The sequence below is a fragment of the Aythya ferina genome, assembly GCF_964211825.1.
Source record: "Aythya ferina genome assembly, chromosome: 2".
NCBI lineage: Eukaryota > Metazoa > Chordata > Aves > Anseriformes > Anatidae > Aythya > Aythya ferina.
In genome coordinates this window covers 1,092,828-1,118,960 of record NC_140297.1, presented here as the reverse complement: position 1 = coordinate 1,118,960, position 26,133 = coordinate 1,092,828, and the positions used below count along the sequence as shown (strand labels likewise).

Genomic DNA, 26,133 nt, shown 5'->3' with positions numbered 1-26,133 from the left:
CGAGCCACGGTCCCGTGAGCTCCCCGGGTGATTACGAGGTGCTCGCTCCCACACAGAGCGGAGAATGGCCTGGGAAGATGTGCTAGCTGCAGGACGCATCGGGAAAAGCTGCCAAACCTTAATCACATTTGCTCATTAGTCTGCAAGAATTATTTAAGAGACTTTTCAGCCTGCCTGTTCCCCCAAGCACGGCAACAGACCTCGGAGAGGTATTTCGAGGACATGTTGCTCCGAGCTGGGACAGCGACCGCTGTGCCAGGGGCAGGAGGAAGGGGCTTGAGGGAGAAACGTGTCCAGTTTCCAGAATTGTGTCCAGTTCTGGGCTCCCTGGTACAAAAAAGATGGGGATCTCTTGGAAGGAGTCCAGCAGAGGGCCACAAAGATGATGCGGGGCCTGGAGCATCTTCCCTGGGAGGAAAGGCTGAGAGAGCTGGGGCTGTGCAGCCTGGAGAAGGGAAGACTGAGAGGGGATCTCATCAATGTCTATAAATACCTGAGGGGTGGGAGACAGAAGGATTTGGCCAACCTCTTTTCAGTGGTTTGTGGGGACAGGACAAGGGGCAATGGCCACAAAATGGATCCCAGGAAGTTCTGCACCAACACGCGAAAGAAATTCCTCATGGTGAGGGTGACGGAGCGCTGGGACAGGCTGCCCAGGGAGGTTTTGCAGACATCAATTATGAGCGAGCAAACCCGATAAGATGTTTCCTCTGCAGTGATATCGGGTGTCCTTCAGAGGCCCCCGGGGCCGGCCGTGGTGCTGTGGGGTGCAGGGACCCCCCAGCAGCCTGCTGACCCCACAGGGCTTCGGGACTTGTGTGTATGGAGCGGGTGATGGAGCCTCTGGGAGGTGCTGGACAAAACAGGCTCTGAGAGAAAAGCTAACGACAGCTATCCTGCACGTCACAGACAGTGGCAATATTTCCCTTGACAAGGTTTCACTCTCACCTGCTCCAGGAGGGGGTTGACAGACGGAGAAGTGCCCTCTCTTATTAAAAATCTCCCCAAATTCAGCAGTCTGACAACTCACCGAACGCCTTCCCAAACTGCAGTCGCAGACAGCTCACCCCATCCCAGAGGCTGAAGCTCTACTGGGGACGCCGGGGCCAGCAATACATTAAAAAACATGTTTTTGAATGGGTTTGTCACCAGAGACCACGTATTTGCCGTTACTGGGTGAAGGACCCAGCAAAGGCAACGTGGTGCTCAGATAAAAGTGAAGTCAGTGGGAGCAAGAGTCCTAGCAAATACGGAGCAGCGACTTCTCAGGGGCTGTAAAATGAGGATGCTCTGTGCCAAAGGATGATTCTTGGAAATACAGGCTTTGGGTCCTTGCTATAAAAAGGGAGATGCTGTTCTTTTAGGTCAGGGAAATTACAAAGAGATAACTTCTCCCACACTGTCAGGGCAAGCCAAGAAGAGCACGAAGGAGGAGGTTTACACAAAGCGGTCAAAGGACTGATGTGTTTAAGACAGATCTTTTTCCCCACCAAAGAACAGACCGGAGAGCAGCTACTTTGCCATCGTTTTAAGACCAAAACTGTCCTCCAAGGCTCAATTTTAATTTTTAAACAGACTGTTCTATGGTTGCTTATATACAGCTCAGGAGAACATCTTCTGACGGAGCCCCCGAGCGTCTCTCACACTTAGTCATTCAGCCCCAGCTCGTGCTACCGCACCTACAGAACACCAAGTCACAAGCTCCTGATGTGCAGCTCCTCCTGTGGTTAGCTCTCCTTCCAGGAGACTTCCTCTCCTTAGAAAACAGGTTAGGAAATTGAATCACAGAGCCACAGATGGGTCCGTGTGGGACCTCAAAGCCCCCAGCCCCATCCAGCCTGGCCTTGGGCACTGCCAGGGATGGGGCACCCACAGCTCCTGGGGATCTTGATGGAGTTTTTTGGGTGCTAATGGGGGATCTTCCTCAAAAGCAGCACCAAATGGTGGCAAAAGTCATCGTAATCTGAAAAGAGAAGAGCTGGGCAGTGGGAAATGACAGCGTGGGTGATGCTCAGCTGGTGGAACAGCAGAGCGTGGTGCAGGAAGGCAGGACAAGGCGCCCCGCTCCTTCCAGCTGGCCCAGGTGCCAACTGCACATACGGACAGCTCGGGCAATGCTTCAGGTTTTTAACCTTGGCTCGTCGCTCAGAAGGCAATTATACCTCTTGTGAGAGCTCAGCATCACCTCCAGGTCTTGCCGGGTCGGGCTGCTCGCGGCCGGCAGCTTCCCAGAGCAAGGAAAAGGTTTTTCAACATGAGGGAGCTCAAGCAGAGGCCCAAGAGCGCTGCGTGCTCTCCATCGCTGGAGACTTGCAGACCTTGCAAGGGACAGATGTGGCCCTGGAGCTACGTGACCTACTTAGACGTGATCTTGAGTCTGGGGTTAAATCAGAGACATCCGGAGCCCTGCTCCGATCTGAATGACTGTTACAGCGTTGTAGAGGAGGATGCCCACACCATACGCAGTTAATCATATGTCTCCTTGAAACCAGGAACTGTTTATGAATAGAGTAGCCATATATAGTTTTCCTAACCATAAGGAAAAGAAAAAAAAAAATCCCCCGTTCTCCAAAATAAATCCCTCTCAGCAGCCTGTGACTCACAATCTAGGGACTACCCGATCTGGAGGGGATGGCTCTACGTTTTCCATGAGCTTCTCCAACAGCTTTTTAGGCAAAGTAATCATTTAATATTAGAACGACAGGTTGGGAGGGATGTCTGGAGGTCACTCAGCCCAATTCCCGACTCGAAACAGGCTCAAACTGCACCAGATTGCTCAGGACGTGGCTCGGTGGTGTCCCGAGCACCCCCGGTAGCGCCTGCTGTTCCTGGCATTTGACGAGCCACATTCTTACCCCGGAAAAACCAAACAGACTTTTCCTGTTCACAGTTTCTGTCATTCACGATACAATTTGTGTCATTCATAGGCAACATCATACCCATCCCTTCTCCAAGTCCTCTCTCTTCCAGGCTTGAAAGTTAAGTTACTCAGATGCTCTCCGTGTGAATTTCTCTAGCGTGATGCCTTTGTTTATCACCTTTTTAAGTCGACTACAACCTTTTTGAGGCAGATTTACATGTTGTATTCAGAACAGAAAGGTGTAAAGCATCGAGAAACTGATGCAATTGTTTCCCCAGTTTGATCTCCTTTCCTTTCTGAACTCCCACAATTTCATCTGCCGAAGGAAACCCACACAAAAGCATCCTTATGACATCCACGTATTACAAAATCCCCACAACAGCAGCATTATTGCTCCTCCTCAGCCAGTGCAGGAACAAACCCGTGAGGGTTCCAGCTCGTGCTACGTGACGCCAAGCGGGAACACAAGGGGAGCACACACGCAGACCTCCGGCCTTTCAGGGCCCTTCACGAGCAGTGTAGCTGGAGCAGATTTGCCCCAAAAGCTGTTAGGGTATGTGAAAAAAATAAATTAATTGGATGCTAAAGCTTTACACTTCGCGTTTCCTTCCCTGAAAAAGTAAAATTAGGGAAAAGTACTTAGAGAAACACGGGAGCATCTTTTTAAAGTTGCACCACGCAACTGCATGATTTTATGGATGATGGACCTCGTGCAGAACAAAACCCATGGGTGTGTGTCTCTCGTGTGCCATGCCACAGCTCACTCAAGAACTGGCATTCCCCAAAAATTCATTCTCCACGTCGAAAGGAACAGGCAAAGACCCCACTGTAGTGTGACTTAAGTGGATCTTCAGATGCCAGCAGCAAGCACTCCCGTTTTCTGCTGCTGTGCTAAGCAAAAGCCCAAGAGCAGCAGTGCAGGCTTGGAGCTGGCCGTGGATTTGCAGCTGCATTCAAACGCGGCGGTGAATGAGGCCACACGCTCATCCTCCATATCCCCAGCAAGGGAGATTGGGCAGGCTAAGCCGAACTAAAACATCATTCACTGCACCAGCCCCGTAATTCTCGTAAGGATTAGAGTCATCAGCAGAAAATCCATTAAGAGAAATAGATTAAGCAATAAGGCAATGACCATCTTTACTCTCCCTCTTCAGCGTAAACAACCTTGGCAACAAAACCAGACCACGCTCAGCACTGCCTCTGCCCAGATGCTGCAGAGGCACGGCTTCTTGTTCACCCATCCTCCTCCAGCAGGAGCTGCTTCATCGCAAAACTCACCCAGTTAAAGCCTTTCTGTCCGAGGTTCTTAAGATAAAACTATCTACAAAGATACGAAGTCTCAGTTTAAGCAGAAATACAGCCCTATCTGCTGTGCCCTCTCCAGAGAAAGCTACACAAAATGTCTCCTGCTTGACCCAGATACAGGACAGGTAAGCGTTTTCTTTGGCACAGAATGCAACTCCAGCAACTTGTGGGTTTTGGCTGATTATCAGGAATCGAGGAACAGGCCAGATGTTCTCCTGGCCTGCATCTTATACACCCAGGTTGATTTGTTAAGGCTATTTTTTACCTGGGAAGGGAAGTCCTAAATCAGTGTCCTATATCACAGAAGTCCTAAATCAAACACTGCAATCAGGTGTTCATTTAGAGTAACTCACACACATTCTGCCTGTAATATTGTGCTAAAAAATTGATGCTGGACATGAAAAAAGCTGGAACTCATATTCCTGTCTGTCCCTGAGACTGCTCCAGATGTTGGAGAAGTCTGAGAGCGCTTCAAAGTGACGGCCAAGGTTTGGGCATGCCTGGGACAGGGGATCCCGGGCATCCCTTCAGGTACCATAAACGTGCAACTGCAATCCCCCTGCTCCAAGTGCAAAAGGATTTCAAGCATGATCCTGTCTCTGAGCTGAGCACACGGATAAGATATCACCGGTGATGCAGCCAGTCCCGTGTCGCACTCCTGCACCTCCCTCCCCTGCAGCCTGCAGCCCTTTGTTTCTTTTCTCGTTAGAAGCCTCATTTCATCTGGCAAGGAACCTTGTCAGCAAGCCACCATCCACCCCAGTAACATCACGGGAACGAGTATCAGTAATTCATTACAAGGTGCTTGGGCTGATTTTTCCTAATCCCGTAATGAACTTTAATCTATTTAAGGTGGGGCGACGGGCTTCGCACCCTCACCCCGCAGTGACTCCAGTCTTAGGGTCTACATTTACCTCAACCACGACCCAACGAAGTGTGCTGCTGCAAAACACCACGGGAGATTGAGAAATGATGTCGGGTTGCACACCTTGCTTACAGATCGATGGAGAAGGGGTCAGGAAACCAGGACAATTTTCCTGATGCATGTATCGGGCTACCAAGTATCAGAGAGGTGATGGTCTCGGCTGAATTTGGTCCAACGGTGCCTGGAATTGCTGATATTTCAGAGTGAAAAGTATTTGAACTTGGAGAAGAATAAAAAAAAAAGAGAACAGGCAGAAGGCAAAGGCAGTGGGGAACCATGTCGTTTCTGTGAGACCATCGGAGCTGACATTTTAGGTATGTGCAAGAAATCACACAAGAAAAACACGACGCCGGCGTGAATCGAATCTATTGTTAGTGCAGGAAACAATGCGGCCTCTTGTTTGGGGAAGAATCTGCAGTGATTACTGATGGAACAAGGGAGCAGAACAAGTTCCACAATTCAGCTCTGATCACTTCAAACCCCCAGCCGTGGTCTCTCGCTTCAACTACCTGCCGTGGGTATGCGAGACTTGAATGGGTATTCCTTCCTGACAGCCTTTAGACTGACATTTTACTAGGTGTGCTGTCATCCTACTACCCAACTACCCGTAAAAAATATTGTATGTACAGTTCTAGGTCACCCTAAAACCAAGAGTGGCAGAGGTTTAGCAAAAAAACAACAAAACCCAGAAGAAACCTAGCTGAATAGGGCCGAGGAAAGCTGCTTTGGGCAGCAGTTCTGAGAAATGCCACCCGAGTTATCACATCTGCCTGGACGATTCTTTCAGGAAATTTGAGGATGAAAAGAGGTTCAAATGATGCAAGTTGTTCCCCCTGAATGTAAGTTCAGGCTGAACAGACGGAAGAGAGAGAAGGAAAACCCATCGCGAAGATCCGTTGGCCATTTTGGACACTCTGCCTTGTGGCTGGGAGGAGACTTGCAAGGGGAATATCGAGACCAAAGCAAGGAGGCTGCTGGGGATACGAACAGGTAATTGAGCCGTGAATGAAATGCAAAGGGCAGATTTATCATCGGTTCTACATGTACAGCCTCGGCTGCTTGCCTGGCTTATTAGCGGAGGAGAGGAAGCCGAAGCTCATCGCGAAGTGTGAAGCCTCTCGGAAACATCCAAGGAATTTCTGTCTGTTTCCCTTTGCATTCCGAAAATTCCTTCTAAGCTGCAGATATACAAAGCAAAGCAAACATTTATTGCTTCTGCTGCTGTGTTTCCTTCCAGCAGCAAATAAATCCAGGCTGTTTCTTACCAAGGCAGCACAGGCAACAAAACAAAGCAAACCCGACCAATTCCTACCTGTCAATTTTGGAGAAGGGACTAAAAAAAAGCAGTTACATACAACTCCCAGCCCCTTACCTAGGAAAACCTTTGTGCTGCCTGCTAATTCAGCTGTTACCAGACCAGCTCACACCAAGACCTGTGGTTTTAAGGGCTGTAAACAAGCTTTTATTATAACACAGATCGCGAGAGTGCAAAATTTCCAACCCAAATGCTTAAAGAAGCTCAGTAACACAAACTGGTTGTCCACAGAAAGCAGAAACCACAGGAGACCTAGGTGTTGCTGTCTTTCAGTGACCTTTGCAGTTGAAATCCTTTTTAGTGGTTTTCTGATTTGAAGACCCCCACGTACGGGTCCGGGTTCTGCAGAATGGCCGGCCCGGCCGAACCGGGCTTCCTACGTGTCCAGAGCACGAAGCTCCTTGCTAACGACCCCACGGCCTCCCTGCAAACACCCTTGGGTCACGGAGCAGATGCCAGCAAAGCCCAACACCGCAGAAATCCCCTAAAACGTGGAAGGTGTGCAGCACAAGTGCACGGGAGCGTATAGACAGGAGGGGGAACGCCTGCTTGCGTGCGTTGGTGGTGATAGGACACGGGGGAACGGTTTTAAATTAAGACGGGTGATTTAGGTGGGAAATTAGGAGAAAGTTTTTCACTTGGAGGGTGCACAGGCTGCTCAGGGAGGTTGTGGATGCTCCAGCCCTGGAGGCATTCAAGGCCAGGCTGGAGGGGGCTCTGGGCAGCCTGCTCTAGACGTCTCCACTCAGGCTCCGGAGGATTGATGTCTGCGATCCGCGACGCGCTGCCACCAAACCTGACACTGCTGCATCTCACGGCTGCCAGAGCGACTCAAAGTCTGCGCACCAAGCAGACCGTGAGGGGCAAAGCAGCCCCGAGATAACCAAGGGGGCTGAGGACAAGCCGTGGCGGCACGCCAGAGCGGGGAGCTCTGCGCTGCCAAAAGCTCTGGAGGCAGGCCCGAGTATGAGCCCTGGAAATTGGAGCATCTTAAAGAAATTATTGGAGAAAAGTGAGAGCCGTGACAGACAGAACATGACTGCATCGAACATGACTACTGATAGCTGGAAGCAAAACATCGTCAGAGCATCTCCCAGGCTGCCACGCGGCCAGGGCCGACCATTGGGTGTCACCAACACGCCGCCGAAGCAGGAGACCGGCATCTGAGCCCGCAGCTAGCACAGCGCTGGCAGCCTCTCTGCTCACTGCCGTGCAGAGCTCAACACCCCCAAACCAAGCGTTTCGGAGCTGGACCCGGGCAGCACGTCCCTAGGTCCATCAGGTTGTCACCCCCCCACCCCAGGTGCCACCACCTCCCCGGGCCGAGCTCACCGGCCGACTGCACACGAAGTGGTCGGACGCAGGAATCCTCCTGCGTGTCTTTTGTCTTTATTCCCCGACACGTTTTCTTTCATCTCCCCGTGAAAGCTCAGGCAACAAAGACAAAGCACGCCGACCTTCCTCGCACCCCAAACCTGGGCAAAAAGCAGGCATGCTGTTTTTTTGGGGGACAGATTGTTCCAGGCTGGAGAAAAGCAAATAACTTCGCTTTTCAGGAATTGTACATCTGGGAAGACAGCCCTCAATCACCACAGCACCGCCAGGCAGCAGACCACCACGAATAAAACAATCTGATATTGCCACTGAGGCCCCAGGGGAGGGGAGGATGCGATCAGGAACAGGGAATTGCATTTTGCATCTCGGCACCGAAGTGCTTCGGGAGAGCTTAACTCCAGACATCGTTCCACCCGGGTACTGCTCAGCTCCAACCAACACCGAAGGGTGTAAAAGCTTAACCAAAAAAAAAAAGGACAATGCTCAGATCTCCGGGGGAGAAGCTGCAAGGTTTTAACTTGGCTAACGCCCTCGCTCCTAACAATACGGCCCCGATGCACGCGGGAGGGAGTGGCAAGAGGGTGCAGAACGGAGACCTCTCACCGTGAGGATGCCACAGGCTTCAGCATCTATTTTAGGAGCCCGGGAAGCAATTCGGGGCTGCTGCCAAAACAGCTGCCGTGGAACCAGCCAGGCAATCGTTCTTTATTTCATTTTTGATTTTTTTCCTCCATTTTTGTCCCCCCAGAGACACGTCCTTTGTTCTAACTACCGGAACCCGAACTGTGTCAGCCCCACCAGGTGTGCCGGGCACCCACCCTCTGTCCGCAGCCCGAGAAGTCACTCAGCTGCTTCCTAGCTGCTGGCTGCCTGCTCCCAAGGGAGGTAAAAATTAGCAACATACCATCACGTGGTGAATCTCCTTGCTTGGGAGACGGAGAGCTCTGCACATCGCTGACCTCGATTTCTTTTCTCTCCGGCGGAGCAGTTTTGCTGCCTTCCATCTCGGCGCATTTGCTTTTGGGAGAGTCGGAGCCGGCGGCCCCATCGGGGCCGTTCCTCTTCTCCCCCTTCGCCGCCGCCTCCTCCCTCCCTTTGTCCTGGCCGCTGATTTCAGGGATTTGCTCCAGTTTGCTGTGATACAAACCCGGGCTGCCCAGCTCCTTCCTGGCCGAGTTGCTGCCACTGCCCCTCTCCTCTCTCTTCTTAGCAGCCGGCTCCTCGGCCGGCAGGGGCTGGGGCTCCTTCACCACCACCAGGCTGGGCAGCCCCGCGCGGCTCTGCTCCGTGCCCGCTTGCTCTTCTGACACAGTCATCGACCTCTTCATCGGGGCGGCCGGCTTCCTGGCCGTGGGGCTGGAGCACTGGCTCAGGCTGCTGTTAGGAGAGAGCAAACCGGTGGCGACGTCTTCCCTAAGCACCGGCTCGGGGTATTTGTCAGCCAGGTTAAGGGTTAGGGGCACGGACAAGTGGGAGCACTCGGACATCGCACGCCTCATTGCCTTCCTTTGGTGGGCAGCCCTGTTCAGAAAATTGCCGTCGTCTGCACAGCTCAGCTTGTCCTCCATCTCTTCCTCCATTTCGGTGGCGTTATTAAAGTCACTACTTTTGGAGTCGTCTTGGGCGAGCTCCACGGTCGTAGTCGGGGGTTCTGGCTTCGGCGCAGGTAAGGGGGAAGAAAATCCACTCTGCACGTAGTTGTCGTTAACCACCCCAATTACACAATAGCTGGGGGCTCCATCTTTTTTCCCGGCTGCTTCCTTAGACCCTGAACTGTCAGGCAGGATGGGGTGGAAATTAGGATTCCAGACACTGATCTCCTCCTGTTCCTTCGTGTATTTGCTGGGCTCGCTCTCCGACACGGACAGATTGGGCAGGTTTGGCTCTGGCTGGCACTTGGTCTCCATTCCAGCCTTCCCGGCTGCCTTCTCCTGATCGGTGATGGCTTCATTTTTACCCAGCCCAGAGCAGGATTTTTCAGCTCCTGCCTGCCCCGAATGAAAATCTGTGGTTTTAGGGTTTGCGAAGTTCCCCTCTGCAGAAGGAAACGTTTCCGAAATCAGAGACCAGCTCTCAAGGTGACCTGCAGCTGCCTGGTATTTTTTCCCTTGCACCTCAATTTCTCTTTTGTCTTTCTGAGCTATTTTTAGCTCTTTGTCTAGTTTGCCTTCAAAGAAGCAGAGCTTGTCCTCGTCCGTGAAACCGGCGTTCTTAACGAGCCCGTCCTTAATCGGTCCCCCTGAGTTTACATTCAAGCCAATCTCGTTAAGCTTCCCCTCAGTCCTCTGCCACTCGAATTCGGTTTTGCCGAAGTCTTTCGGGGACTCCATGCAGTGGAAGGCTTCCGAGAAGCTCTCCGGGTTCTTGCTTTTGCACAGCTGGCTGTATTCGGAGAGCGGTGCGGGCTGCTTGTTGGAGAGAGACATCTCTGATGCCTTCGCCTCCTCCCGGAGCTGTGAGGCTGCCGCGGAGCCGAGCGAGCCGGCGCTGCCGCCTGTGACGCCACGCCACGCCGTGCCCCCGCTCGCGGCACAGCTCCCTCCTCCCCACCCCTCCCGAGCTCCTTCATTTACCCAAGGCAGCCACTAGTTCGAGCGACGCACCGGAGGGAAAAGCAGCAGCTCTCAGCTTTTTGCAGGGCCGTAGAGAAAGGCGGTTTTGCAGCAGGAACGGTGGTCGCCGGAGAGATGCTAGCAGGGCTTCGGTGAGCTCGGTGAGGCGGTGTTTCTGGGAGCAGCGTCTCCTCGGCAGCCAGACACTCCTGGAAATCCTGCCGTCGCCCTTTCCCCCGTCAGCCTGTATTATGATCGATCCCTTTACAAGCGTTAATTCCTGCCGATGAGCCACGCAAGAATACCGAGGAACTAAGGTCAGCGTTTTCCTCCCCTAAAACCAAAACAAAACCTCGAAACAAGCCCAGCCAGCCCCAAACGCCCTGCTGCAGGAGGATCTCTCAGAGCAGGGGGGCTTTTGTGTTCAGTGAATTTTAATACCTTCGTTAGGAGCCACCAGTGACAAGTACTGCTGCAGCAAGGGGTTAGTGATTCGCAAACCAGAAATCCCATCACTCATATGAGCAAGTGGACAAAGCTGAAAATCATCAAATCTCAGCTAGAAGAGGTTTTGTAGTTTTTAATACCACAAACCTGATTTTTTATCTCTTTTCTTTATAAAACAAAAAGGAAAACCAAACATACCTGGCGATATTTTTGAACTGCCTTTTTTTCTGCAGCATGTAATTTACACCTAGCATTTCACATTTCACGTCACTGCTTCAAAACCAGTCTCAGCACACACCAGGTGCATTTGGGCATCCCACAAAGCCTCTACAAGCAGCATCCTCGGCAAGGCTTTTTAACGGCGATTCCTGATTTCAATATCAATTCCCTGATCAAACCGGGAGCCCGCTGTGAGTGTTAAAGGTCGCTTCCAGCCACTCCGCCCCTGGTCTCTGGATTGCTACGACTGCATTAGTATCAAACTGCAGAGCTGTCTTTTTTTCTTAAGTGCCTGGTACCGATTAATCCTTGACGAAGGCAAATTTTCTCCCCCGAGCCAGTAACACTGCTTTACAGACACTCACCATTACAGACGTCAATAAACTCCAGCCCAGGAGAAAATGTTATCCTTACAGTTCAAGCAGTAGAAGGACTCCCTGTTACAGCTTCACTGAGCTTAGATGTATTTTTACACCCAGAGACAGCAAGCTAGAGTACGCCCCCTGAATTTAACCTGCTGCTGAGAAATGTTACAATCCACACATTTATCTACTTGTATTTAAGCTCTGGGTTTAAGACGCTGCTATATTTAAAAACAATGACTAAGGAACTGTAAGTTATATGAATCTTTCACGACACCCTCTAATTAACCAGAATACTTCCACCCACAAGCTTCACTTCTCAAAAGGCCTCAACAGTGTGATTTTTTTTTTTTTTACTTTAAAATATTCATGGGTATCTTGCCTAGTGGAAAATGGGACCTTCGTGCAAGGCTTGCATTTGCTGTCCTAGCTGGTGTGGGACTCAGGTTTGCAAGCACTTGCTCGCCCTGTATGTGTTTATAGACTGGTCCCCAAAGATGTAAGACCCCGAAGTCATCCGATCCCATGTAATTGCTGTTAATCCTTTATTGCTCAGGTAATTCCAAAACTAGATTTTAACAGCAGCTCTGGGGCCACTGCAGACCACTTAAGGCACCGCAGCAGTGGTGAGGGCAAGGCTGGAAAGCTACCTCAGCCCAGCCAGCAGGCTTTTGCTTGGTTCCTTTTTTTTTAAATCAAACATTTACCACTTAGAGAAGAGACCAGGAAACCCACATCGATTTAGGGGCTGGTACTTCTGAGCCCAGAGATGCAGAAGAGATTTCCTATCACTGGCAAGAAAAGCCTGACTCATGACATCCCCAAAATACAGCCACCAACCACCACCACTGCTACTTTATGTTCTAATGGGTTTTAAACAGACGAACTGATCCATGTTCAATACCTGCGATAGTCAGGAGCAGCAGAGTGCTTAGCTATGAAAACCTCTGAAGTCATCTAATATTTATTTTCTCAGGACATTAATGGAGGTAATTTAGAGTTCATGCGCTGAGAGCCTTTCAGCAGCTTCATCCTGCCCACAGCACGTTGTCTCCAGACATCCAGTCCCAGGCCTCCAGCCACTACTTTCTCCCAAGTGCATTATTTCTTGACATTTCTTACCTTTCTGCCCCGAAGCTACGTTCTTTTCAAGCGCTCAGCTTTCAGCAAGGCCAAGTTTGCCAACACAGGCAACATGCCGCCGGCAGCCCCGATCCTGGAGTTTTGGTCCCAGATCCTCCTTTAAAGTCTTACAGAGCTTAATTGTTCTTACAAATGATAGGAGAAGCGGCATTAGGCAACGAAAGACGAGCAGGAAAGGATGAGTGGATGGCCAGAAAACAGGAGGGCTTGGACAGATTTAAGGAAAAAAAATGACTCAGGTGAGGAAGAGCCCTTGCTAAAGAGCAGCTGGGTCAGAAGGGTGAAGTAGAGACTTTCCGAAAGGAAGCCCCACCATTGCTTTTCCCCATAGTCCAACTTTGGGGAGGACTGAATATGCTTCAGACATCACATCTGGGGTTTCACAGCCCGCTCGGCTCCCCAGCACCTTTCATTCTGTGACGTGGCTGCGAGCTCTTGCGAGGGAGACCCCGGTGCAGAGCTGGGCACGGAGTGCCCAGTGCCTGGAGCTTCTCTCAACCCCCCAGTGGTGAGACAGCAGCGGATTTCACACGGGGACGTTATATTTTACCTCCTCAAACCCTCATATCATCATTATCTCCTGGCCATTCTTAAAGGTACATCTGAGACAAGCTGGCCAAGGCAGCTGAGCTCAGACAGCGCACGTTTCAGTACGAATATTCAACATCCACAGCCATTTATCCATGCTGTATGGATATTTTGTCACCTGTGCATGCCCCTGGGTGTGAGGACGTCCCTGGGCACGAGGCACCGCGTGCTGCAGTGGCTGCGAGGAGCCCCCGGCCCCGCGCGGGCGCTGAGATCACTACGTCGGCGCGTCAGGGCTTCGTACCCGATCTGCAAGCTTCCAGCTCAGCAGATGAATCAGCCCGGCGTTTCTATTTTTGCTTCACTCCCAGAGCTATTACTTATCCCTCCTAATGCCTTTGCTGCCTTTTTTTTTTTTTTTTTTTTTTTTCCCCCCTAATCTAACACAATCGTTTCTGTGCAGTCCTTTGCACTGGTTTCTAAGGCAACATCACTTTCCAGGATGAGCTACTCCTTGCCAGTGTCTCCAGCTAATGTGCTCTCTAATTAAGTGCTATTAGCAATAACGGTCGGTGATCAGGCCGACCAGAGCCATCACGGATATGCTCTGGCCATAAAAGCCCAGAGCACAATGCCGCAGTTCACATCAGCTCGTTCGCAAGGGTGCAAAACCAGCGGCGATGTCTGGAGCCCAAGGTGTGCTGTCACCCACATGCCTCACTTATTCTCATGATCTGGAAGAAGCCCAACAAAAGGATGACAAGGTGAGCCAGAATATTTAGGATTCTGGCCGTTGTGACTTGGAACTACAGGCTTAGCATCTGAACGGTGTGGAGGGTGACGAAACGCAGGCTCACGTTGTACAGCTCAGGCTGTTTGCGGATCAAACCCCATTTAGAATTGAACAGAATACTCCAAGATCGTCTTCAAAGATCATCTAGTCCAACTGCAAGTCACTTCAGCATTTACAGATAATATATTAAAAATCCTGATGATCAGCCAAAACCAGAACTCGAGTTGGAATCACTCCAAAACCACTTCAGATATTACCAGCATTGGGTTATCGTACGAGTATTTGATAGCAGAAACTGCAAACAGGCGAAGCAAAGTCACAATACATGAGCAACGAACTGGCAATGTAAGCCAAGAAGGATGAGATTTCCAATTCAGGTATCCCCAAAAGACGAGCAGCCTCCCTAAGGGAATGCGTTCAATATTCTCGAGCTGGCAGAACTCACAAAGAGCCGTGGTTCTGTTTTGTCCCCAGCTTTTCTTGAACTTCAGAGCGCGAGGAGTGAGCGGGAACTCAAAGAGGAAGAACCAAGCCCTAAGGCGATGGCCAAAGCCTGCGGGTGAGCTCCCGAATGAGACTGCCCAGTGACAGCAGCAGCCAGGATCAGCACAGCCACGGCCCAACGCCACGCAGGAAGAGATGGATGCGTGCAGTTACAGCTGGTCTGAGCATTCCTCACCATGAACATGTTTGATGTATTCAACGTAAGACAAAGAGGCTTCTAAAACCCAGCAGCTGCAAGCTACAGGTCTGCAAAACGTCTTCTTTATTTACCTTTTAATTAAGATTGAACCGATACCTCACCGAAACCTTCTGCTGAAGCAGAACCAAATGCAAGCACACAACTGCTTTTTGGAGGAAAAGCAGATAAAAGCAGATTTCTCTTGCTTCATAAACACCTTTAGTACTGAGATGAGAACTGTCTGGTGCCATCGTTTGTGTTTCACCTTCTCATATACCTACCTAGGATAATGTGCAGTCTAATTAACACAACATGCTGTTATGCTGACCATTCTAAAAGGCATTATGAAATGCCTTTATAATAATAATACTCCATTATTAGGAAGCACTTGTCCTAAACACTTTTGTGATTTTGATTTCGGCTACAAATCCATACAGTCCACAGCCCCTTCAAGCTCCCCTATATCACTAGCTCATATTAGACAAACCCAATTACAGCGTGGGGTCCCACAGGAGAACTACAGACACTGTATGAATGAAGGGTGGCTGTGGAAATGCTAAACTGCTTTAACATTATAATGACAACAGCATAATGCAAACCAGCCAGGGAAAGAAAACAGAGGAAGGGCTTCATCACGGCTGGAAAAGAAAAGTGAACGCTGTAATTAAGCAGGGACGGCGTTTCTTGCTGTTAAATGTATCCTATTTGCACACAAGGGATTTAGAGCTGTCAAACTGAGAAATACGTCCTGTGTTACACACCGAGATGGTGCCAACGGAGAGCACTGGTGACTGCTGCACAGACAGCTTGTCATCGGCTCCGCTGAAGGCACGGGGGCTGGAAGGATGCCCGCAGGAGGCGGCGAGACAATCGCGATGGAAGCTTTTGAGGAAAGGGGGCAACTCAGCAGCAGATGACCACCTGGACAGGCCCCTCCAAGCCACGTCTGGGAGGATGACCCCAAAACGTAGCTGTCCAGGCCACCAGGCGATTCTGCAGTGAGCTCGTTACTCTGCGAGCAGCCAACCTCCCGGCACTACGCACCGCAGCAGCAGGCTCATGAAGATGGCCCCTTCCCAAAGAGGAAATCACAAAACAAATCACAAACCATAAGAAGATACAAAATCCAAACCACTGAAACAATTTAATGTGCTGTTTGTTTGTTTTTCTTTTTTTTTTTTTTCTTTTTTCTTTTAAATAGACTTTTCTTTAAGGACAGGCTGGAGGAAATATATTTTTAATGTCTCAATGCTGAAATACAGCTTGAGGAGTAGAGGGACAAGAGCAGTAAATCTGAAGTATACGGCTCAACACCGGATGAAAGAAAACCTTCCATCATTTATTCTGTTTGCTATTCCTCAATGTCACATCTCCAGTCCTGCATCAGCCAGGGCTCCTGCTTGGAAGCACTGATTTTAGGACCCTGCTTTTGATGCATGACTTCCAATTTTAGTTTCAATCCCAGACAAGAAGTGGCATGAAGGCTCAGTCGCATTTTAAAGGCTGATAACGTCTAATACGTTTTGGTTATCATCTCAGCTGCCTCCTCCTAACATTCAGGGATATAAAACAGTTTTCCAGAAGAATCCAGGGAAGTTCTTACATTGGCAACAACGAAAATGAGAAACCGAAATAAAGCTGAAAGATGCACAAAGGATGAAATTCAAATTGCACGAAGAGCTCTGCATCTGATGGCTCTTAACTTTAAACCGCAGTCAAAATTAGAAAACAGAATTACAGAAGTTTGCAGGCAGAGTTTCTACACGACGCACACAACTTCCGCCAGCGAGAGAAATCTGCAGCATCACTGTTGCCATGACTCCCGAGGGAGCCGTACCACAAAGCCCGTACCTATTTTAGCCGTTCATACAGGAGCTGATGCACTCAGGAAAGCCATCCTGTTATTCCAGAACAGACAGTGTAAGACACGGGTGCCTGGCTAAAGAGACTGCAGTTTCTAAACTTCAGCAGCAGATTATCCAAAATAACTCCATGCATTATTCTTATAAGACATCGCTGACTGCCCACCAGGGCGAAAAAAATAGCTCATGTGTGCGGATATTCCAACTCGGGATATTCTGTTCTGTGACTCTCTATTCTGTGCTGCAAAGTATAAGCTTCACATCGCCCCCTGAGACACAGAGACGAACTGGTGGCCAAGTTCTGGTGGTAGGTAAGGAGAGAAAACCTTTGAACAGTTGATTGCTACCTTAGCAGGAGAATGAGGCAGAGAGAATGAGGCAGAAGGGAGAAGGTAAGCACAGCCCTCAGCCCCACCAACTTTGTGAAAATTTGGATTATAATATGATCTCCTAGCTCTCTCTGCTGCTGCTCTACCTAGTAAAGAAGCACACATGTTCATGTTTTTAGATCTCAACACCTTCCCTTCACCGATTTCTGTTCCTGACCTGCGTTGAAGCAGCGCGTGGGTTTCCTGCCTTGCCCTCGGGTGCAGCCTGAGGCACTCGCGCACCGACTGCACTCACCTTAGGGACTCAGCTCGTGTTTTGCTGGCTTTCTGCGGCTCACCAAACAGCTAAAGAGCTACGAGCTGGGAACTGGCTGCAAGGAGAGAGGCCCTGGTAACGTACATGGTGGTCAAGCAGCCCAGAGGCCTGGTGCCGCACTCACCGGGGCTGCCAGCGGCCGGCTGGGCCCTGCCCGGCACCACACTGGGACTGGGGCAAGGAGTGCCTTGACCAGCATTTCCTAAACAGGCTCAGCCTTTCAGGCCTTCTTCTCTAAGAAATAACAAAAAAATCCAACCGTGGATCTGTGAAGTTCTGAGAGGATGACAGCTAGTGAAGACTGATAAGTCCTGCGCAAATTTAGGCCGGGCCTGCTTACAGATGGGGAGTGTGCCCCCAGTTCACTGATGGGTTATACAGCTGGCTCTGAACCAGGAATCCTTCACCTAATTACACATTTTACCTTACTAATTCCACAATTTTCTTGAATATTTACCTGTGAGATATTCAGGAGGAGCTTTTCTTTGTTTGCACGGATCTCCTACTACAATACCACCCCCTTAAATCCAGCAGTAAGCAAAGGAAAGTTAAGACTTCTGGCAGATGATGGAAAGCCTTTAAAGATTTTTATTTTTTAATTTTTCAAAGATGATGCTGTCTTTAGCTTTCCCCTCACTCTGTATCATCATGCACCAAAGAACATCACTTCTGCAGGCACAAGTTCATGCAGAGAACACCACTTTCACCAAAATAGAACTACTTCAGGTTATGCAACACTCATTAAAATTACAAAACCTCTCAAAAACCTGACCAGCATGTTAAGGCGCACTTGAGCTCTATGTTTGTTAAGTTAGTGGCTGCATCATGCAAACTGGCAGCGAGGAACTCCGCAGGAACAGGAACAAACTTTCCTGCCCGATGACGAGGCAGAAAGTCGGGGCGCCCCAGCCCGTCTCGGCGACGGCCCTCAGGGCAGCCCCGGTTCTTCATGAGGAAGGCTTGGACTGAGCAGAAGGACGAAGGTTTTATAGTAAGGATAGAGATGATGTGTAAAGGCTCTAATTTTAGAGGTCCTATGAATTTCCTTCCGTTCTATGAAATTAGAACGAAATCCTGTGAGAACACGGGGCTGTCCCCTGGTCAACAGCCCAAGTGAAGAGCCCCAGATGCTTACCAGCACCTCCACAGGCTCAGCAGAGAGCCTTACAGCCTGTCAGTCCAGCTCGTGTTCTGCTACACTTGCTTTCGTAAAGATTATTATTCTAGGAGGAAGCATGCTTTACAGACTTAACAGTTCGAGGTATGGCAAGATAAAGTCACTGAGCGACTGCAGGAGGAACAGTGGCTGGTTGCAGTAGCCTCTTGTAGCATTACAGGCTCAACACAGCAGCAGTCGAGAAGATTTCCTACCACAGGAACACCCAAATCCCTGCCCTCCAGCAGCACACAATGCTAGTTAGTGACCGCGATGATTCACTGCTGCGTGTCGGATGAATGCCTCTCTGTCTCTGATGACAAGAAGCGAATGTAACTTAACACCAAAAAGTGCAAGTTTACTTTAAAAAGCTATGTACCGTATGTAAAATCGCCTCTGAATGAATAGAACAAATAATCAAGTTCTGGAACGTAAACCAAACTGTCAATCCGTCGGAGTTTGGGAATTAGCACTGTGAGACAGGCAAGCAGAACTAACAGCCTTTTAAGATCAGCCAAAAACCCAGTCATGCCACACTCGCTTGTGCCACATAGGATTAACGATTACGTATTCATGCCAACGCACTGACAAACAGCAAGGTCTTGCACGCAAGCTGCCTGGATTACTGCTGCTAGCTCCAACCACAAACACACACCTTTTTCTTGCCTCTGCCGGCTCATACCAGTGGCTCTCAGCTGCCTTTGTCTCTCCTGGTCTTGAGCAGCAGACCTGGCTGGCAGAGTCGGCACCCCTCTTGACTTTGTGGGTCTCATGTAGCTTTTTAGCTGTCCTGTTGCTTTAACTCTCTCTTTCTTTGCCTCCTTTCCAGCTTTTTGTTCAGACTCCTCTTCCTTTTCTTTAATTGCATCTTTATCTTCCCCAGACTTTGATACTGGGCCATCCTTCAGGTGAGCAGCATCCTCTTCTGCTGGGTGAGGATGAGCTTCGCTGTTACGTTCAGGACTGACTTGGGTTGTTTGGGCAGCTGCTAGATTTACACCAGCTGCCTCTGCTTCAGCTGCTTTCTTGTCTAAACTGCCCAGACACGACACTGAGCCCTGCTCACTATTCCTGCTTCCATCCAACCCAACCTCTTCGGCTTTCTTCTCCACCAGTGCTTCCACCACCTGCGATGTGGCTGCATCTGCCTTGCTCTCTGGTATCGCCGTGTCCTTCTCTCCAAAAGAGACAGTTTCTTCTAGTTTCTCTGTCCCTTTGGCACCTAGGGGAGCTGGTCTGTGTTTTGCATCTGCCACCTTCTGAGGAAGGTCAGAGGAAGTGCTGTCAGTGATTTGCTTTGTATCAGTGGTTTTTACTTCTTTATCATCAGCCTTTGCCACAGGAGAAAGGCAAACTTCATCCTGTTTAGATTTAATGTCCTCTTTAACTGAAGGATCCAGAGGAAGTGCTTTACCTGCCTCAACACCACCCTGGGAAGCAGTCCCTTCAGTTTTATCATTCTCTTTCTTTGAAACCTCTTTTCCAGGCTCTTCATGTCTCAAATTGGCTGGTTGCTCAGGAGCTTTCAGGTTCTGGACCCCCTCCTGAGCACTAGGTCCAGGCTCTTTGCTGCTCTTCTCTGCTGTCACCTCAGGAGAAGGAAGCTCCTTAGCTCCTGTACCCCTCTCTGTGTGCTTTGGGAAGCCAGGAGAAACATTGCCAGTGTCATCAGGGCCCCTTACTGCAGCCTGAGCAAAGGATTCAGAGTAGTTTCCTTTATTATCCCAAAGCATTTGCGGGCTGATGGGAAAACCTTTAATATTTCTGTTTTCATCTACAAAATCCATTTCTTCCATTCCATATTCCATCTCAGGTCCCATGGGAGGCAGCGCTTCGCTCTTGTTCATTTTTCTCTCTGGAAAAGCAAGCTGCTCAGGGGCATTTTTAGACTTTTTACTTCTTCCATCACTACCTCTCTTTTTAGATCTATCAGTAGGTGTGGCTGACCTGTGATCTGCTGCTGCTGGGTGCTCTAGAACAGGAAGTCCGACCCCAGTGCTACAAGGAGCGGGACTTTCTGCTTCAGATTTGGCGGATGTCTCCTTGTCATGAAGAGGAAACATCTCTGCACCTGCTTTGGGCTCCAGAAGCAACGGCTGCTCCAAGCTAGCCTCCACTTTTTTGCATATCTCTTTGTTATTTGTGCTCAATTTTTCTGGCTCCTGAGGTGCAGCAGGAGCTTGTGCTTTGCTTGTATCAGAGGGGTCATCCAGCAGGCTCACTAAAGCACTGAAATTATTCTCTTTGTCTTTAGCAGGAGACTGAGCTGGTTTAGCATTTCCCACCTCTTTGACTACTGCAGGGATGTTACCTGGACCCGCTGTGGCAGACTGCTCAGGACTATTTTCAGCCTTTTTGCCTTTCGTATCTCTACCTTTTTTCTTAGGCTTGTCTGTCACCAGGTCCCTGACAGGACTGCATTCTGTAGCTGCATCTGCCCTGTGCTCTGGCAGAGGCTCGGCTGTTTTAACATCTATTTCCTTACCTTCAGTACCAGGCCAAGTCTCTTTAGTGCTGGCTGTCTCTGGCTCTGCTGTCTCTGTTTTATGACCTGCAAGAACTGGCTGGTTAGAGGAACTTTTCCTATCACCACCCTCTGTTTCAGGCTTTTCCAATACCTCTTTGGCTACTCCTGTCAGGTTCTCCAGCAAAACCTCTCTTTCCAAATCAGGTGCCTTATCTTTATCAAAGGTCATTTCCTTTGTTTTTCCAGCCACCTTCTCTTTGCTTGGAACATTGGTTGCTTCCACCCTGGTGTCCAGGCCAGCTGACTGCCCAGAAGAACTTTTTTCACTTTTTTTCCTTTTCCCATCACTACTCCTCTTCCTAGGTTTGTCTGCCACCAACACTGCATCAGAATCTGGCACAACGAATTCACCTGGAGAAGCAAGTCCAGCCTCTTTGCCTTTAGCCATCACGTTTACCTCCTGTCTTGGGCTGATCGGGTCAGCCACAGCAAGATGCTTTGTCTCCTCTCTCCTACCCTCCAGAAAGAACGGTTGGTCTAAAGCAACCATAGCAGCCACTTCACTTTTCCCAACACTTTCTTTAGGTCCCTCTGTTGTTAGTTCAACGGGCCTCTGTATTTTATTTAAATCCAATAAATTCTCCTGAAAAGACCCAGCACTACAGCCTCTCTCTCCACCTTTATCACCTGCTTCCTCAGTTTTATCAGCTGTGGCAGGAAGACTACCAAGCTCCATCCTACTCTCAAGAAAAGGCTGCTGGAAAAAACCTCGTTCACCTTTTTTACTTTTCCCATCGCTACCTCTTTTTTTTGGCTTCTCTGCTGGTTTTGCAGGGTAAGTATGTGCATTTGCTGACGGGTGGCCTCTTGTAGGAAAACCAGCCTCCCTGCAGCTATCAGAGAAAGTTGCTTCTTTCACGGTCTCATCTGCCTTCACCCCATCAGCAGGTTTGCCTACATCCTCCGAAACAGCTACCTGCTCAGAGGAACTTTTGATTTTTTTGACTTTCCCTTCACCACGCTTTTTTTTAGGTCTGTCCGTCCCATGAGCAATACCGAGATCTTTTCCAGTCTGCTGCTCTAACGCCATAAACCCGTCCCCTTTGTTTTTATCAGGGGAATCTGCCACTCTAGCTCCGTCTGCTGCTTCAGCACAAGCAGGGTGTTTGGCTGCAGCAGGCTGAGCTGCTGGAAGAAACGGCTGCTCTGGAAAACCATCAGCCTTCCTGTTTTGCAGAGAAATAACTGCCTCGGGTTTTTGTACAGCTAACGGTGTACCAGGCATTTTAGTAGCATCTGCTGGGGTCTTTGATAATCCCTCTGAAGCACTTAAGTCGACTGCCATGCACTTATTGGGGGACACTGGCTTGGTTTCTTCAGCTGCCGTTGGCTTGTCAGGACGTTGGTTCGATGGGGCCACAGCCCCTGCAGGAGGCTCTTTGAAGGATTCGTTTTCAACCCCTTTGCTTTTTTCACAACTACCTCCTTTCTTCGCTGCTTCTTCCAGTGACCCACTGGAAGGCTGAAGCTCACGGGGGGCAGCGTCCCTGGGTGTTTTCTGCTGAGGAGATACGCACTGAGCTTCCTTATCCTTGTCAGAAAGGAGAGTTTCTGAAGGCTTGACCTCTAAAGGAGTTTCTACTTTGCTTACACTGATCGCTTCTGAAAGAGACGCCTGCAGGCCAGCACATCCTGCCTCGTCAGACTCCCTCTTTTCATTTTTACCAGGAACATTTCTTTCCATGGGCTTGGTTGGCACCTCTGCTGTAACAGGTTCCCCCGGCTTGGTCTCGCCTCCCTGCTTCAGGGGAACCTGTTTTCTCTTCCCTTTGGAGCTTGACGTCCAGCTGTCATCTCTCACATCTTCTTTTGGGATGAAATCTCTATTTTTTGGTGACTCAAACGGCACGCTGGTTTTCTGGACCTGCTGTCCTGGTGCCGGCACTGAGAAGGCATTTTCATCAGCCAGGATGGGACTTCCAGTTATTATTTTAGCATCCTTTGGCACTTCTGAAGCTCTGTTTCCTGAGGCAACCGACTGCTCTTTGTGAGCTTCGGCGGGCATTACGGGGCCAACATCTGGTTTTCGCAACTCACCACCAACTGGAGAATTTTTCGGAGCTCTCGAGACTGCTGAATTTTCATCCCAGAACTCCGTTGCTCTCGGCGGCTGGTTTCTCTTTTGTTTGGGTTTCTTTTTCTTTTTCTTCACAACAGCCAGAGAACCTTCCAAATCCCAGCTCTCCCTGGGTGCATCTCTGCAGCTCTCCACAAGCTCTGGCAGCACACCGGACGGCTGCTCGGTTGCCTTTTTATGTGAAACCCTAGTGCGAGGGGATGCTCCAGCAACAGATCCGGGTTCCGCTACCGAACAGGGGTCTACTCTGGGCTCAGTGCTCTTCTGCTGTGGCAGACCTACGAGCCGTTCCTCTGGCACATCTGCAACAGGCACTGCTGCAGGTTTTGCTCTGCCAAACCTGCGGTCACTTGATTTGTTAGCTTGCCTTATTTGTGCAGTAGGTAGACCTGGAATACAGGAAGCCTGCTCAAACATCAAAGCAACTATTTGCTTTTTTTTTTTTAAAAAAAATATATTATATATATATAAATGTGATTTTAGCCATCTAAAACAATCCATACAGTCATATATGCAGAACTTCCCAGCACCAACACCACACTAATTCTAAATCCACCTCAGCGTGGCTGGGATAGGCATTTACACACAAAACCTATTGCAACTGTTCCCAATAAATCCGTCAATGCTATTTAAAAATCCATAGCCCCTGACACATGCTCTTACCCCACCAAAAAGCAATAGTTCTGGTAAGGCCATGTTATCTTTTTTTTTTTTTAAAGTGCATTAAGGATCCATTTTGTCTCGGCAAGACAAGACAACGCAGACTTTTTCTCTCCCTAATTGGCAACCTTCCCAAGTGCGAAAACAGAGGTTTTAGTGGAAAGATGAGACTGGGGAAGAGAGGAGGGGGGCAATGGGAGGGGGGAGCAGAAGAGCCAGGTTTCCCACAGCACCCAGAGTGGAAGCAGTGGAAGGCAGAACCTCCGTCGCAGAAGTCGTTTGCTGTACCCGGTTACAGGCAGGGTTTCCTTAGCTACAAGCCACCGATTTTAAAGAGAGCGTCAGTCAGTTGTCAGTTAGCCCTGGCCCACAAATCAGCCTCCAGTCACAAATGTAAGCAATAACAGCTCGTTGGAGAGGCTGGATTAGTGGAGCAGGGTAAAAAAAAAAAAAAAAATATCCCATTTTCCTTTGGTAATTACAAAATCCAATTTGGAAGGAGGCCTTCCCTGGGAATATTGCAATAAGAATTAATGGTCCTTTTTAATACCAGGATAAAAGGAAATAAAACAGCAGTGGTAATGGCAGAAAGATGGTGAGCTGTTATATTCTAAAGCAGAGAAGATATAAGCTAGGAGCAGTGATAAAGTAACAGTAGCAAGCACATTTAGGCTTTTAGTCCTGTGAACAGGAAGGAGAAAAGATTATTTTAGAGCGCAGGGATTAGAGGCGAAGTGCAAGCAGAATCACCGATGAATGCAAAGAACTGCACAGCTGATTGGTGCAAAACCAAATTTTGCTTGCTCAGGTGGCACAGAAGTCAATAGGAAAAGGTGAACAGTTCCCAGAGGACATTTCCATTCTAAAATTGAATTATTATTTCTATTCTACCTGTAGGTTCTTGTAGAGCTTTTTCTTGCTGGGGTTGTGCATGCTCAATATGGTTGTGCTCAGCCTGCTCCTTTGGTTTCTCTGTAACAGTAACATCCACAGTAACAGGTTTTTCTGCAAGGAGGTCTTTGTTTTCTAGTGCAACAACTTCTTTTGCTTCTACTGGAACTGAAATACGAAAGTGGAAAGAAATTGAAACAAAATACAAAAAAATATGAATAGAATACTTCAGCTCCTATGAATACAGGTAACCAGCAGTTTAAAAGCAAACCTTTGGAGAGGGTAGAGGTTCTATCTTCTTTTTAATAGGGATGAAGTTTATAAGATTTGATTGTCTACTATGTATTACCTCCTCTCAATCCCATTTTAAGAAGCAGTTTTATATTTTGACTGACATGCAAAAATATAGGTAAAGCATGAAGCAAAGACCATCGTGGTGCTTATGGACACAGTGTCAATTAAAAAAAAAATCAAACCAGTGCTAAAATATGCTCCATTGTCAGTCTGCAGTCCCTATCTAATGCTAATTGTCTAGTATTCATACATTATTTTAGGATATATTCATACAGACACTACTGAATTCCTAGCTACACAATTATAACAAGTTTTAATTTATAAAACAATCACTTTGGAGAACGGTTGTATTTTAAAAATATAAATAAGATTGATTACATAAAAAACACAGATTGTGAGAGATGTAAAACAAATATGGATGAGGAAGAAAAAGACAAGTTACATGCTGGTCATTTCCAAAGTGAAGGCTACCACCTGGTTCTAACACAGTCCCCACGTTCGTACATGTTTATAACCTTCCTGAGATTAAATCTTTGTTGCTTTGTCCTTCACAAGGATAGGAGAACGGTGGCTGGGAGAAAGAATCTGGGTGCTTGGGAAGAACCAGCTGAGAGCAAAGTGCTTGCTCCAGCTGTATGCTGTGGTTTGCATTTCTCACCTGCTGGTTCAGGCAGATGGTTCGTCTGTTCTGGAAGACGATCTTCATGGTGGCTGGGAGATGGAATACTGTCTTTGGCTTTCTCTAAGGGAAGATCAACACAAGCCTCTGGGCCTTTCAGTTCTTGTTCCATGCTTGCAGGTGCTTCTGAAAACAGAATGTAGAGAATAAAATTTCATTTTTTTTTTTTAATTTAGATGAGATTAAGCAGGATAAAATTACGTCCTCACCTAATTCCCGTTTTCCTCAGGAAACTAGAGGTTTTCATCACTTTCAGAACAGTGATAACCTGCTTTTTAGGATCACTTTCTAACAGCTCACCCCTCCTGAAAGCTTAAGTGCTCTTCTAAAGCAAATCTTCCTGTATTGGCTTGTATTTAGTCTCTCATTCCCCCACCTATGCCTTTCACCTACTACATTCTAAAAAGGTTTTTCTTTTGCTAAAACTTCTCTCCTTTGAAATGTACTCTTATCATTAAACCAAATAATATTAGAAGGTAAAAAGAATGAAAAAGAAAATTTCTTACTACGCAGAACTCTTTCCACAGTCAATCAATATACGCTGGGTCTGCCCAGTGCTGTTTGCTATAGTGACTGTCGTGTCTCTCAGAAAGGAGAGTGTCCTTTGAGAAATCCACGCGGCACAAAAAATCCATTGTCCACCACATGGAAAAAGCAAAATGCTCGCTGCCCTGAATCGATGCCTATAGTCATTGCAAGGAAATGTCACAACATCACCAACAAAGCCTGTCAGTCTCCTCAGAAACTGTTTTCCAGATAAGAAGCTTTGTTCGAAAACGCTGTCCTGCAGCATCTGTGGAAATTTCTGTATATGATAATGATGCAAAAATAAATACGAACACGGATGAACTAGAAAAAAATAAAAATAAAAATAAA

The 26,133-nt window shown here is 48.5% G+C and overlaps 1 protein-coding gene across 14 annotated transcripts in view; it reads right to left on the bottom strand.

Moving 5' to 3' along the window:
• Positions 1 to 26,133, bottom strand: part of MAP4 (microtubule associated protein 4) — a 143,145-nt gene that overhangs the window by 24,785 nt on the left and 92,227 nt on the right. For 11 of the 14 annotated variants that reach the window (XM_084509085.1, XM_084509096.1, XM_084509087.1 and 8 more), the window contains 3 exons: positions 25,237 to 25,383; positions 24,285 to 24,452; positions 18,785 to 23,122 (listed from right to left, as the gene is read on the bottom strand). In XM_084509085.1, the coding sequence (XP_084365211.1) occupies positions 18,785 to 23,122; positions 24,285 to 24,452; positions 25,237 to 25,383 (4,653 nt within the window). The remainder of the gene's footprint in view (positions 1 to 18,784; positions 23,123 to 24,284; positions 24,453 to 25,236; positions 25,384 to 26,133) is intronic. The other 3 variants (XM_084509088.1, XM_084509090.1, XM_084509089.1) reach the window with 1 other exon arrangement.